Genomic DNA, 15,937 nt, shown 5'->3' with positions numbered 1-15,937 from the left:
GACGTCATGGCGTTCCGGGCGCAGGCCAATCCTACTCGCTCCCCCCTCCCAGCCCGGCGAGCGCCAGGGGACGCTCGTGGGCCGGGTTTCCTTGACAACAGTTTGCTCCGCCCCCTCGGCCCCTTTAACCTTTAGGGTGCGTGAGCACTGCGTCTCTCGCACTGTCTCCCTTATCCCCTCCCCTTTGTCCTCCACCCTTTGGCCCCAGACAGTCCGGTCCGGAAGCGAACATGGCGGCGGTAGTGGCTGCTGGCGCGGCTTCGGCGGAGCTGGTGATCGGCTGGTGCATATTCGGCCTCTTACTACTGGTAGGGGAGGCGCTTGGAGTTTGTCCAGTGTTTGGACTGGTGGGAGGGAAGAAGGGGCTGGTCTTGCCAGTGGCCTTTCCCGGCCGAGGAGACCCTCCTTGCCCCGCCCCACTTGTAGCTTGGAGTGTGGGGACTGCTCTGCACCTGGGTGGGACGGGACCGTGGGTGGAAGAGGGCGCTGCGCTCCGGCAGCTTTTGCTTTGTTTTCCGTGATGACGTCTAAATGTTACAGGTTTCTCTTCTCGAGGCTCTAGTTCTTGTCTCTAATTTGGGCATTGGGTTTGGAGACAGAGGAGACCCTCGGGGTGGAGAAGGTTGTGGTGGCCTCTGGTTCTCTGTAACAGGAGAGTACACGGTGTGGGGCGGTGGCGCAGGAGCTGTGAGAGGTCTGCAAGCTTTGGTGGTGTTGACCTGGAAGGGCATCTTTGGCTCTTAAGTCTTTTTACCTGTTCCCTAGCCCTGGGGTTGGTGAATCTAGTCAGTCTCCAACCTTCTCTGCCCATTGTGCGATTTTGCCCTGATGACGTGAGTTGCTCGTTCTGATTTCCAGGTTTCACACTTCTTTCCGCTGGATTTAGAAACTGTGTAGAGCAGAGCTGTAGCCCTCTTTACTGCCAGTATCAAGATATACTACCAGATATTTGACGCTACTTCAAATGCCTTATTTCCCAACCATCTCATTCCTGCCTATTGAATAAGTAAAACGTGGGCCTTAATGGCCCAAAGTAGTCTGGTTATTACTGCCCTACATCATATTGAAAACCTTGGCTTTAATTTGGAAGTTCAGTTTGTTTCCCTTCGTACTCCTTCATTCTCACTCTTATGATCCTGTTAATTCCTGTCCCAGTGTACCTTATCCTCTTGAATTACAGAAAAATACTTCAGTTCTGGAAATCGAGACTTGTCATTTTACTTCACTTGCCGCATTCCATAAGGTTACTTGAAACCTATGTAGTATGTTCTGTCAGTATACATCGGAGTCACGACAAAAAAAAAAAGATGGATGTTTATGTGAAATTTAAGAAAGGGCTTCTTTTGTTAGTTTCACTCTTGTAGAAAAAAAGATTGCTTTGCACTGAACATACTTTTCTCCTCTCAGTAGAAGAAATGGAAACCCTAGCTGGTGGCTGCATTCCCCAGAATCATTCAGTGTTGGAGAGTTTTCTGCTTTTTAGCCCATGAAATTCAGTTAGTTTAAAAGAGAGCAAGTAACCAGTAACTAAGACTACTGGGAATATATCCTGGCAGTTGTTAATTAATGATTTAAGTTACGGCAGTTGTGTTATAAGCTGTACGAAGATACAAACAAAACAAAGCATTCCATTTAAGAGGGCCAGTAGGTGAGAAAACTTAACATTCTTGATACAGGTATTTTCAGGATGGAACATGAGGTGTGATTTTATAGATGAAATAGGACTTCAGAGAACAATATTGGAAGAAAATGGGATTTGAGGTAAACTTTGGACAGATGAAGAAGGGAAGGCATTTAAGTTGGTGATAGCACAGCAGGGAAAAAGATTAATTGAGAAGGCAGTTTAGCTGTTTGGAACTTGGATGTGGGAGTGAAAAAATTTAGTAATAAGTGGCTTTTAAAAATTTTTGCAAATCTTTTAAATGCCTAGCCTATTAGGAGAGAGCTAGATTCTCAAATCTGTTCCACATTCAGTCTTTGGGATATATTTGTTGGTTGAAGTATGTGAAGAAAATACAGTTTCAATGATGTGCAGTTGGATGCAGAGGAGTATTTTTCATGTAATTGTGGATATTCTTTGATACTACACCAAAATTCAAGTGGAAGCTTTTTAAAGATTAATCGTAATAATGTAGTCTCAAACCTTTTGTTGAACTTTTTGTTCATGTTTACATTAAAATCTATTGGTCCATCTTGCACTTTGAATGCCTCTCATACCTATGCATAATTGTATAATGTGATGCATTGGTTATTTAGAAAATACTGGTTTACTGAGTTATGTACATCTTCTGAATATGGATACATTAATTATAGAATATTAAAAAATCATATTTGTTAACATCACCACTGATCTTATCAGAAAAGTCTAAGATTGTGAAGCTGTTAAGCTCACAGTCATGGATACAAGTTTTCAAAAATTTTATTTTCCGTTTGAGATCTTTTTCTGTTGAGAAAATCTCCGAAATACTGAAGTCTGAATAACTGCAGTTGATCCCTTTCAAATAAAAATCTTGTTTCTTAAAAACACTGACTGATTTAGCTTTTAACTAAAAAAAAAAGTGTCCAGGTGCTTTTCCTTAAGATAGTCATCTCTGTTCACCTTTGTATGAAGCAGAAGTACTTATGCGTGCTTCACACTTTTTCATCACACAGTAGTAAAGCGACTCAAGGGTCGAAGTTTAATAAAATTAATTTTTACTGCTTCATTAATTAATTAATTTTTTCTTCTAAACTTAGTGTTTGGTGGCCATTCTCTTGATTCATGCTGAGGTACCCACCATGACATTTTCTCATGAGTGCTTTGTTAACACAGTGAAAAAAGTAAATAACATCTTGCTATTACTATGAAAATAGTTTTAATATTGCGAATCCCCAGAAGGGATTCCAGGCAGTGCCAGGTATCCAAGGAATCCAAACTTGGAGCAAACTGCTGTGAATCATCTACTAAAGAATCAGAACTCTAGTGTTTACTACTTTTGTGATCTTGGGCAAACAGAATGGTCTCCAGTTCCTTCTACTAGATAAGGAAATGGTTAGATTTGGTCCCTTCAAGCCTGTAGTCTAATTATCTGTTTGGTACAACAAATCTAAATTTTCTTCCTAGCCCCTAAACCCCTCAATAACTTGAATCACACTGTCTTTAAGGTTGCATTTTCTTTTGCTCTATAAGACATTTCCATTTCTGTAAATTGATTTTACTCTTGATATATGAAGTGTGTGCCTTGCCTGGGAACTTGTTAGAAATACATGTATAAGACTCTCAGACCTACTGAACCAGGACCTGCAGATTAACAAGATCCTATATTCATTAATTTAATCAACGCTCATTCATTCTCATTCCTGCCTTAACCCTAGTGGTTCTTAACCTTGACTACTCTCATTAAGTCTTTAAGAGAATTTTTAAGATTTCTAGTACCCAGGTCAATTAATCAGTCTCTTTGGGGTGAATGGGTCGGGGGTGCCCTTTCCTTATACATGTTAAAAAGTTATATATTAGTTTCGTCTATACGAATGCTTGAAAGATGTTAGTTCATGACATTTAGTAAAAAAGTGCCCTATTTGTTAAGCAGTTACTGTGGTCAGGCACTGTGTTAAGCTCTTTACATCTAATTCAAACTCACTATGAACGGTGGTTTGATGATGGCTCAGTGGCACAGTTCTCGCCTGCCGTGCTGGAGGCCTGGGTTTGATTCCCCGTACCTGCCCATGCCAAAAAAAAAAAAAAAAAAAACTATAAGAAACTTACTCTGAAAGAAGTAGTCTTATTCCCATTTTATAAATGAGGACCCTTGGTTTATAAATGAGGATGCTTGGTTTATTTTATAATAGAGTAATTATTGATAGATGTAACCCATATAAACAAAATGCTCCTTGGGGTTCTTAGTTTAAAAATTGTAAAAGGATTCTGAGACCAAAAAATTCAGAACCTTTGGCTTAATTCTTCTGCCTAGGTTGCCTTTTCCTTACTTGTCTGCCTAGTATTAAAGAAAAGATTGTGCTAGATGTTGTTAAACAGACAAGGATGATTTTATTGGATGATTGCTATAGCAGGGGAGTAGAGAATAGGCGCTAACTCTGAACTCAACTGCATTGAAACAAAGGACAGCTAGCTTTTAAAGGGCTGGAGTGGGCAAATGAAAAGCACCTGAGGTTGTTAGGGGGTCTGATTACTGGGAAGGTTAAGGGATTTATGTTTTGGCGTGGATATTCTTTTTTGTGGTAATTAGGTCACTTGGAGTCTTTTAAGGATAGTAGAGAAGAAGAGGGAGATGAGGAACTACCTAGTTAGGAGTCCTCAGGTGCTTGGGTTAGTATAAGGACTGCAGTGAGAGGGAGGTCAGGGGCCTGGGAGTCCCAGAAAAACTTGTCCGAAGTTAAGTGACAGTAAAGGTAGGTTAAGGAGGTCTTGGTTGCTGGTATTGGTAAACCCCTCCTCTGAACTTTGTACAAGTGCAGATCTTTCATTCTTGAAATCCAACAAAAATTTTATTGAACATTGTTGTGGACTGCTATGGATAGAAAGATAAGGCTCAGTTTCTACCACTTCAAAATAAAATTGAGGAATGTTTAAAATATTTATGAATTCATTTAAAAACAAACCCATTAAAATGTTAACATAAATAATTTTATGGAAAAAATCACTGTATTTCCGAAAGCAAGCAAACAAACAAACAAAAAATAAGCAGTTGAGCCAGAATTTGAAGGCATGTCTTTTTTTAGCACCAACAACCAGATTGCAAACTCATAATTCCCTTCCCATCTTACTTTTTACACTGTTTTGTCACCAGTTGAAATTTTAGCAATATGAAGAAAGGACATGCAACACCTTGGATGGATTTCAAATATATTATGCTAAGTAAAAGAGACTCAGAAGATTTTAGCAATATGAAGAAAGGACATGCAACACCTTGGATGGATTTCAAATATATTATGCTAAGTAAAAGAGACTCAAAAGATGTCATACTCTGTGATCACATGACATTCTAGAAAAGGCAAAACAATAGGGACAGTTAATACGTTGTGATTGTCAGGGGCTGAAGGTGGAGAGAGGGGTGGACTATGGTAAAGAGGAATTGAACTGAAGGGTAATGAAACTGTAGTTGTATCTTGATTGCTGTGACTGTAGGAGAGTTTGCAAGCTGTGAAAATTAGTTGGTTTTATTAGTTCAGTCCAGGTTACTGAACTAGGATGATAGACCAGAAAGGAAATAACATTGAATAAATTGAAAAGAGTTGAATGGACAAAGCAAGGCTTTTGTCCCAGCACTCTTAAAAAGTTTATTTTGAACCGTGGTTCTCAGGTTTAGCCCACATTGGAAGCCTCTGAGGTATTTAAAATACTAATGCCTGGAGGGGCCTCAGCCTCTAATTGATTTAAATTGATTTGGAGGAAGGGCACAAGGCTATTTAAAAATTACCCAGGTAATTCTAATACATAGCAAGGTTGCAGATTACTGATGTTAGTGTCTGTCTGCAAACAGACACTAAATTGAGTAGCACACATCTCAAAGTGTAGTTCCTGGACCAGCAGCAGCAACACCTGAAACTTGTTACAAATGCAGATTTTCAGTCCCCAACTCAGAATTCTGGGGCTAGGGCCCAGCGATTTTTTTAATGCAGTGTTGAGATATATTCACATACCATATAATCATCCAAAATGTACAATCATTGCTTCACAATATCATCATATACTTGTGCATTCATCACTACGGTCATTTTCTGAACATTTTCAATACTCCAAAGAAAATAAAAATAAAATACCCAGAATATCCCATACTACCCGCTGCCCGTTGTCTTTATTTCCTTACTTATCTGTCCTTATACTGGATAAATGCAGTGTCCATCACAAGGTTTTCACAATCACGTGGTCAGACTGTAAAAGCTGTATAATTACACAGTCATCTGCGAGAATCAAGGTTCCTGGGTTACAGTTCGACAATTTCAAACTTTTTTTCTTCTAGCTATCTCTAATGCACTAACTACTAAAAAGAGACTTCTATATAATGCATAAGAATAACTTCTAGAATGACCTCTTGACTCTTGTTTGAAATCTCTCAGCCACTGAAACTTTATTTTCTTTCATTTCTCCTCCTTTTGTTCAAGAAGCCTTTCTCAATCCCATATGCCAGATCCAGTCTTATCCCTGGGAGTCATGTCCCAAGTTGCTTGGGAGATCTTACATCCCTGGGAGTCATGTCCCATGTAGAGGGGAAGGCAGTGAGTTTACCTGCTATGTTGGTTTAGAGAGACCACATCTGTGCAACAAGAGGTTTTCTGGGGGTGACTCTTAGGCATAATTATAAATAGGCTTTGCTTTTCCTTTGCAAGAGTAAGTTTCATGAGAATATGCCCCAAGATCAAGGACTTGGCCAATTATATTGGTAGTCCCCAGTGCTTGCAAGAAAATCAGAAATTCCCCAGGTGAGGTAGTTTAATATTTCCACATTTTTCCCTAATCCCTCAGGGGGACTGCAGTAATTTGTGTCTAATTGGTTCTCCAAGTGATTCTGATGCATGATAAAATTTGAGAATCACTGGACTAATGTATACCAATCCTCTGTATTAATCACTAGAAAGGCACTGGTATATTAAGATCACCTGGTTGATTAGAGCTAACTTCAAACTTCATAATGTACTTTTTTCATTGGAATGCTCTTTGCTGTGCACTAGTATATCATTTTCAGTTGTCATTTTTCTTTGTATAATGCCCTTTAAAATCGGAATTGTAGTATAATGTGTTAATTGCTTGGTGATTGTTGGTAGTTAATCTTTAGAAGAATAACTCTTGAACTGTCATAAGGGGCTGAAGCTAATTTCAATCCACGTGAATTTCTATAATGCTTCAGTGATAAGTCGAGGATAAAACAATTTTTAGTTATATCACCTATAAGTTGGAGAGCTCTACAGGAAGAAAAAGTACTCAAAGCTAGTTATAACTATGATATTGTGTGAAACATTAATGGTTGCACTATAAGGTAGGATATCTGTAACTAAGCACTGTTATTTAGAACTTTTACCCATTTATTTGTTTTGGTGCCAAAATGCATTCATGAAATAGGCTTTGAAAATTGTAAATTTTACATATGTTTCTAAGAAGTAGAGGGCTTTCCTTATACATCTAAAATAAGTTTTATTTGACATAAAAATAAAAATTTTAAACTGCCCTCTGGAAACTTTCAAACACATAACTGAAATCAGTTTTAGAGAATACAAAGGATAGTAATAAAACATTTCTTTTTGTTTTCAGGCTATTTTGGCATTCTGCTGGATATATGTTCGTAAATACCAAAGTCAACGGGAAAGTGAAGTTGTCTCCACCATAACAGCAATTTTTTCTCTGGCGATTGCGCTTATCACGTCAGCACTTCTACCGGTGGATATATTTTTGGTTTCTTACATGAAAAATCAAAATGGCACATTTAAGGTAATTATTATAATATTATGTAATTTTTTTTCCTTTCAAATTCATGGAAATTAAGTGTTTAAGTTGAGCAGTCCAGTATATTTATTTTTTTATGTTTGTCTTTGGAAAGAAATTAGGATGGACATGCTGTATAGTGACTAAGAATCTAACATGGAAGACCAGAAGCAGATTATTTACTGATAAAAGAGCTGTTAATTCAACAAGACTCCAAATGTAAAGAATACTTTGTTAGTTTGAAAGTATCTTGAATAATCATAACTTAACTACTGAGCTACATACCTTTGACCCTGTCACTTAACTTGTTTGAACCTCTTAGATACCTCATTTTTAAAATTAAGGGTTTGGATTGTAATATTTCTGAGTTCTCTTTCAATTATGAAAATTGCTTTTAGGTTTCTTACTAACTCATAGTTAAATATTTGGATGAAATGGTATTCCCGGTTGTCAAAACAAATACCATACAAAGGATTGGCTCAGAATTTGAGGCAAGAAAAAGTCCAAAATTGAAGCAGAGTAATGCTTTCTTCCCAAACATGTGGAATTCTGGGGCTGGCTGCTGGCGATCCTTGGTCCCTGGCTTTTCTGTCACATTACTTTGCAGGTGGGGATATCTTCTTTTTTTCTGGGTTCTTTTGACTTCGGCTTCTTCCGATGGCTTTCTCTCCCTATGTCTGAATTTCATTCTGCTTATAAAGGACTCCAATAATCTCAATTAAAGCTACACCTTTACTGAAGTAAATCTTCAAGAGATTGTATTTATAGCACCAGAATACAGACCAAGACCAAGAATATGTCCAATCTGGGGTATACATTTATCTCAGTAATGCATGGTTCTGAAATAGCTTACCTAATTGGGGCAACTTGTTTAAATAATTTGGCAGTGTTTTATACTTAGGTTTAGATATTTTCTGACTCTTTTGAAAACTAAAATTAATTTTCATAAGTCAGTCATTCATATGGCAAGTATTAATTGAGCATTTAGTCTGTATCATGCACTATTATAATGAAGATAGTGGCCAACATCTTTTGAATAATTACTCTGTTAGATCCTATCCTAAGTATTTTAATTATATTAATTCCTTTTAATTGCAAAACAACATTATGAGGTAGATAGTATTATCTATGTTCTTATAGGAGAGAAAACAAAGTTCTGAGAGGTGAAGTCTCTCATCTGAAGTCTCATAGCTACTAAGTAATAGAAGTGAGATTTGAAGCTTGGCAGTCTGCTCCAGAGCCCTTTCTTGATGAGGCTTCTTAGGGATTTGGCTTCTTAGGAAGCATGAAATATTTTCAAGAAACTTTCAGAATGGGATATCTATCAGTGAACGTGTATTTTACATTTTAATTTAACTCATGCATTTTGTATTTTGGTTGAAATATTTGAGGAGAGATGACTTTTTTCAGTGAAATCATTGGGTTTCTTCTTTTTTAAAAAATGGTACAGTACTTTGTTTTTTTTCTTTGAGGCAACATATATCACCCTAAACTTTTCATTTTAACCATTTTCAAGTGTACAATTCAATAGTGTTAACTATTTTTACGTTGTTTTGTTACCATCACCACCATCCATTACCAAATTTTTTCCATCATTGCCAAAAGAAACTATACCAATTTAGCATTAACTCCCCACCTCCATTCCCACCACTTTGCCTGGTAACCTGTATTCTAATTTCTGACTCTGAGTTTGCATATTCTAATTGTATCTTGTAGGTAAGATCACATAATACTTGTCTTTCTGTGTCTGGCTTTTTCACTTAACATGGTATCTTCAAGGATACTCATGTTGTAGAAGGTATCAAAATGTCTTTCTTTTTTAAAGAATAATATGCCATTGTATTATATACCACAGTTTGTTTATCCATTCTTCCATGGATGGACACTTGGGTCATTTCCACTTTTGGCAATTGTGAATACCACTGTGACCATGGGTGTGCAATATTTTTGGAGTCCCTGCTTTCAGTTCTTTTGGATAAATATGTAGAAGTGGGATTGCCAAGTCATACAGTAATTTCATCCTTAACTTTCTGAGGAACTTCAAACAGGTTTTCACAGCAGCTGCACCATTTTACATTCCCTCGACAATCTACAAGGGTTCCTATTTTGCCACATCCTTGCTAATGCTTAGTTTCCATTTAAAAGAAAAAATACCCATCTTAGTGGGTATGAGATGGCATCTCATTGTGATTTTGATTTGATGTACATTGCTTTATATTTAATAATGTTAAGCCATCTTTTCATGAGCTTTCTGGCCATTTGTATACCTTCTTTGGAGAAATTTTTATGTATGTCCTTTGTCCTTTAAATTGTGGTGTTTGTCTTTTTGTTGTTGAGTTAGCATTCTTTGTATAATCTGTATATTAAATCCTTATTAAACATATGCTTTCCAGATATTTTCTCTCATTCTATTGATTGTCTTTTCACTTTTATGATAAAGTTATTTGCGCAAAAGTTTTAAATTTTGATGTCCCCTTTTACCCAGTTCTTTTGTTGCTTATGCTTTGGGTGTAAAGTCTTAGAAACCATTCCCTAACATAAGGTTCTGGAGATGCTTCCCTACGTTTTCTTCTAGGAGTTTTATAGTCCTGGTTCTTATATTTTGGTCTTTGATTCATTTTTGTATATAATGAAGTAAGGTTCCACTTACATTGTTTCACGTGTGGGTATCTAGTTTTCCCAGCACTTCTTATTGAAGAGACTAATATTTCCTCATTGACTGGACTTGGCACTCTTGTCAAAACACAATTGGCCATATATATGAACATTTATTTCTGATCTCTCAATTCAGTTTTATTGGTCTGTGCTTAACTGTGCCAGTATTACACTGTTTTGATTACTGTAGCTTCGTAATAAATTCTAAAATCAGAGAAGTGTGAGTCCTTCAACTTTGTTCTTCTCGTGCAGAATGGTTTTGGCTATTCAGGACTCTAAACCCTTCCATGTGAATTTTTTTCCCCCATTTACCACCCCACTACCAATATCTTGCATTGGTGTGAAACATTTATTACAATTGATAATAGCATATTTTTATAATTGTTCTGTTAATTAAAGTTCATGGTTTAACGTAGGATTCATTGTTTGACTAGTTAATCTTTTTTACATTCTATTTTAAAAAAATTATTCTCTTGCTATATATACAATTTACATGTTTCAGAACAGTGGGCTAATACAACATTTGTCTTTTTATGCCTGGCTTGTTTCACACAACATGATGTCATCAAGGTTCAGCCATGTTGTATGTATCAGGACTTCGTTCCTTTTTTATCGTTGAATAATATTCTTCCATTGTATGCTTATACCATATTTCATCCGTTAATCAGTTCATGGACACTTGGATTGCTTCCATCTTTTGGCAGTTGTGAATTTGGACACATTTGATTTGTTGGAAGTTTTTTTTTTTATTATTGATTCAATCTCTTTATTAGTAATTGGTGTTTTGAAATCTTCTGTTTCTTCTTGAGTCAATGTAGGTGAGTTCCTAAGAATTTGTTAGTTTCTTTTATCTCCACTCTTATCTTTGTAATTTCCTTCCGTTCACTTTGGATTTAGTTTGCTTTTCTTTTTCTAGTTCTTACAGTTTTGAGATTAAGTTTCTGATTTTGAACTCTTCTTTTTTCGATGTAAATATTTAGAGCTATATATTTCCTTCTCAACACTGCCTTCGCTCCATCCCATAAGTTTTGGTATGTTGTATTTTCAGTTTTCTCAAGATATTTTCTAATTTGGATTGTGACTTCCTCTTTAACCATTGGTTGTTTAAGAGTATGTTGTTTAATTCCTACATATTTGTGAACTTTCCATTTCTCCCTGTTACTGATTGCTTGATTCCTTTGTGGTAGAGAATATGCATTACATGGTATTTTTGAATTTATTGAGGCTTTATTTGACCCAACATATGGTCCATCCTGGAGCTCTAAAAAGAGTGTGTATTCTGTTTTCATTGGGTGCAGTGTTCTATATATGTCTGTTAGGTCTGATTGGTTTAGTCTATCATTCAAGTCCTGTATTTTTTTATTGGTCTTCTGTCTAGACGTTTTATCCATTCTTGAAGTGCAGATTCAATTTGTGGTTTTGATTGGGTGGTGGAGAGCACGTGTCATCTGTGGTGGCACTACCTGGCAGATGGATGGGACTCTGCTCGAAGGTGACCACATTTAGGTTCTGAGATGGGAACATTAGGTTCTGATTTAGGGTTCTGAGAAGTACGTCATGGCGCCCTTTTTTTTTTTTAACGTTTAATGTTTCCTTTTTATTGTCTAATCATCCTCATTGGTCTTCTGCTTCTGGGTGTCCACATCATCATCCTCTTCATCTTCAGCTGCCCTTTGCCCATAGCTCCCTCAGCCTCCTCATCTTCATCTCCATCTTCTTCCTTGTCATCTCCTTCTCCTTCCTCCTCCCCACCTTCTTCCTCTTCATCTACCTCACTGACAGTCTTCTGTTCCCTGCTTTTCGTATGAGTTTGATGATTGGTTTTTCCATTTCTGCAAAGAAGAATATTAGAATTTTGATTGGGATTGTGTTGAATATGTAAATTGCTTTGGATAGGATTGACTACTGAACAATATTTAGTCTTTCGTGGACATGGCTTTCCTTCCCTTTATTTAGGTTGTCTTTAATTTCTTTCAGCAATGTTTGTAGTTTTCTATGTAAAAGTCCTTGGTTAAATTTATTCCTAGATATTTGATTCTTTTAGTTGCTATTGTAAATGGCTTTTTTTCTTGATTTCTTCTCACTGTTCATTGCTAGTGTGTGGAAACACTACTGATTTTTGGATATTGATCTTGTGGAATTCATTTATTATCTCTAGGAGTTTTGTTGTGGATTTTTCAGTATTTAGAGTGAAGTCATCTACAAATAGTGAAATTTTTGCTTCTTTCTTTCACATTTGAATGCCTTTTCTTTTTCTTGCCTAACTTCTCCAGCTACAACTTCCAGTATAATGTTGAATAACAGTGTGTCAGAGGGCATTCTTGTCTTGTTCCTCAATTTTAGAGGGAAGACTTTTAGTCTTTCACCATTATGTATGATGTTAGCAGTGGGCTTTTCATATTTGCCCTTTATTATGTTGAGAAAGTTTATTCCTATTTTTCTAAGTGTTTTTATCAAGAAGTGGTGCTGGATTTTGTCAGATGACTTTTCTGCTTCAATTGAAATGTTCATGTGTTTGTTTTTTCTTCATTCTGTTTATAGGGTGTATTACATTAATTGTTTTTTTTATGTTGAACTACTCTTGTATATCTCAGATAAATCCCATTTGATCGTGGTGTGTAATTAATATCCTGTTGAATTTGGCTTGCTATCATTTTGTTGAGGATTTTTGCATCTATTTTCATAAGAGAAATTTGTGTGTACTTTTGTTTCTTGTGATACCTTTATTTGCTTTGGCATGGTCTCACAGAATGGATTAGGGAATAGTCCATTCTCTTCAGTCTTTTGGATGAGTTTGAGCATTATTGTTATTACTTCTTCTTGAAACGTTTGATAAAATTCCCCTGTGAAGCCATCCAGTCCTGAGCTTTTCTTTTTTGGGGAGGTTTTGATGACTGATTCAGTCTTCTTCCTAGTTTTTGGTTTGTTGAGATCTTCTGCTTCTTGAGTAAGTTATTTGTAGTTTGTGCATTTTTAGGAAATTATCCATTTTGTCTAAGTTACCTAGTTTGGTATGCAGTTTTTCATCCAGTCTTTAAGGGGACTTCAGGCTTTGTGGCTATTTCACTTTGCATTTTGTGAAATCTGCTTCAAACCCACTGGACAAATAGTATGGCTGACTGGAGTGAAATGAGAGAAAAAAGCAGGCTGGATAACTGGCAGTCAGAGATTGAAAATATGGCAGGGTTTACATTTTGTAGAATATGATGAGAAAGGGATGATTCTTAAGGGACAAGATGGAATGGAAGTGAGGGATAAAATAGATGTCAGAAGGAAAATTTGTTCCAGTACCATTTTTTGTTGTTGTTGTTTATCTGGCGTAGTTTTAGATAACTACAAATAAAATTTTATTGCATATAAAAATCCACGTTTTTGATGCTTGGCAATTGCTACCTATGAATTTTGATATTCTTTCAATTGGTTTTTTAAATTTGTGAACTTTTTATTTTTAAATATTTTTTTTTATTAGAGATGTTGTGGTTTTGCAGAAATATCATGCAGAAAATACAGACTTCCTTTATACCTCCCTATTATTAACACCTTGCATTAGTGTGATACATCTGTCACAGTTCATGAAAGAACGTTTTTATAATTATGCCATTAACTGTAGTCTGTTGTTTACAATAGGGTTCCCTGTTTGTGTTGTATAGTCCTGTTTTCTTTTTAAAAATTTTTTTCTTCTAATAACATATATACAATGTAAAATTTCCCCTTTTAACTGCATTCCAATATATTGCTCTGTGCTGTTAATTACATTCACAATGTTGTGTAACCATCACCACAATATAAGCATTAATTCCCAATTCCCTACCTACCCAATTCCCTACCTGCATCCCAGCCCCTTGAAAACTGTATTCTAGATTCTAACTCAATGAGTTTGCTTATTTTAATTGTTTCATAACAGTGAAATCATATGATATTTGTTCTTTGGTATCTGGATTATTTCACTCAAATGATGTCTTTAAGGTTCATCCATGTTGTCACATGTATCAGAACCTTATTCCTTTTTATGGCTGAATGATTTTCCATTGTTTGTATTACCACATTTTGTTTATCCAGTCATCAATTGATGTTCACTTGGGTTCCTTCCACCTTTTAGCAGTTGTGAATAATGCCATCATGAACATAGGTATGCAAATATATGTTTGACTGCCTGCTTTCACATCTTTTGGGTATCTACCTAGAAGTGAGAATGCCAGGTCATATGATAATTCTATACTTAACTTTCCCAGGACTACAAAGTGCCTTCCACAGGGGCTGCACCATTTTACATTCCCAAAACAATGAATGAAGATTTCATTTTTCCATATCTTCTCTAACATTTGTAATTTTTTATTATTTTTTAATAGTGGCCATTTAAGTGGTTATGAAATATCTCATTGTGGTTTTGATATGTATTCCCTAATACCTAATAATGTTGGGTATCTTTTCATGTGTGGGTTTTTTTTTTTTTTTGCTAGGTATATCCTTTTTGAATCAAGAGGATATTCAAACCATTTCTTAAGTGGTTTTTTTGTGTGTGTGTGTGTTGAGTTGTATGATTTCTTTATATAGTATAGATAATAACCCCTTATCAGATATGTGGTTTTCAAATATTTTCCCCCATTCTGGAGGGAAATATTTTTTCACTTTCATGATAAAGTCTTTGCACAAAAGTTTTTAGATGTCACATTTACCTAATTTTTCTTTTGGTGCTTGTATTTTGGGCATGAAGTCTGAGAAATCATTCTCTACTATAAGGTCCTGAAGACGCTTTCCTATGTTTTCTTCTAGGAGTTTTTTTTTTTTTTTTAATTTTTTTAAATTTTTTTCTTTTTTCTTCTCTCTAGGAGTTTTATAGTCCTTACTCTTGTATTTCAGTCTTTGATTCATTTTGAGTTCAATTTTGTATATGGTGTGAGATAGGGGACTACCTTTATTCTTTTGCATATTGATAGCTAGTTCTCTACGCACTATTTGTTGAACAGACTAATATTTCCCCATTGAGTGGACTTGGTATCCTTGTCAGATATCAGTTGGCCAGATACCCCCTATATGGGGACATGACTCTCAGGGATGTAAGTCTGCCTGACAATGTGAGACATGGCTCCAGGAAATGAGCCTTCCTCTGGCATTGTGAAAGTGAGATAGCCTTCTTGACCAAAAGGGGAAGAAAAATGAAATAAAATAAAGTTCTGGTGGCAGAGAAATTTCAAACAGAATTGAGAGGTTATTCCAGAGGTTATTCTTATGTAGTATATAGATATCCCTTTTAAGTTTTTGGTGTATTAGAGTAGCTAGAGGAAAATGCCTGAAAATGTGGAACTGTAATTCAATAGCAGCCTTGATTCTTGAAAATGATTGAATAACTATAGCGCTTTTAAGGTGTGACCACATGGTTGTGAAAACCTTCTGATGGACACTCCCTTTATTTTGTGTATGGATGAATGAGTAAGAAAAAAAGAAGACAAAAAAATAAATTAATTATAAGGGAGGGTATGGGATGTTTTGGGTATCCTTTTCTACTTTTATTTTACTTATTTTTATTTTTTTGAGTAGTGAAAATGTTCAAAAATTGATTGTGATGAATGCACAGCTATATGATACTGTGAACCAGAGAATATACACCTTAGATGATTGTGTGTTATGTGAATAAAGTTACATTAAAAAAATCAGTTGGTCAGAGATGTAAGGATTTGTTTCTTAGCTCTTGGTTTGATTCCAGTTTGAATATTACCAACACCATGCTGTTTTTTTTTTTTTTTTTAAAGGAAGGAAAGACAGAGAGAAGGAAGGAAGGATGGAAGGGAAACATTTTTAAACATTTTCTTGTTTTATTATATTTTGTTTGTTTGTTTGTTTGTTACATGGGCTGGGGCCGGGAAT

The 15,937-nt window shown here is 36.0% G+C and overlaps 1 protein-coding gene across 1 annotated transcript in view; it reads left to right on the top strand.

Annotated features, from left to right (window-relative positions):
- The first annotated feature begins 27 nt into the window (after nt 1-27).
- Nucleotides 28-15,937, top strand: part of LMBRD1 (LMBR1 domain containing 1) — a 220,797-nt gene continuing 204,887 nt past the window's right edge. Inside the window, exons 1-2 of the mRNA XM_077162187.1 lie at nt 28-308; nt 7,247-7,423. Of these exons, the coding sequence (XP_077018302.1) occupies nt 231-308; nt 7,247-7,423 (255 nt within the window). The 5' untranslated portion in view covers nt 28-230. The remainder of the gene's footprint in view (nt 309-7,246; nt 7,424-15,937) is intronic.

This window comes from Tamandua tetradactyla, chromosome 5 (genome assembly GCF_023851605.1).
Source record: "Tamandua tetradactyla isolate mTamTet1 chromosome 5, mTamTet1.pri, whole genome shotgun sequence".
Classification (NCBI taxonomy): domain Eukaryota; kingdom Metazoa; phylum Chordata; class Mammalia; order Pilosa; family Myrmecophagidae; genus Tamandua; species Tamandua tetradactyla.
The sequence above is the reverse complement of the archived record's forward strand: the minus strand, read 5'-3'. Positions and strand labels throughout refer to the sequence as shown.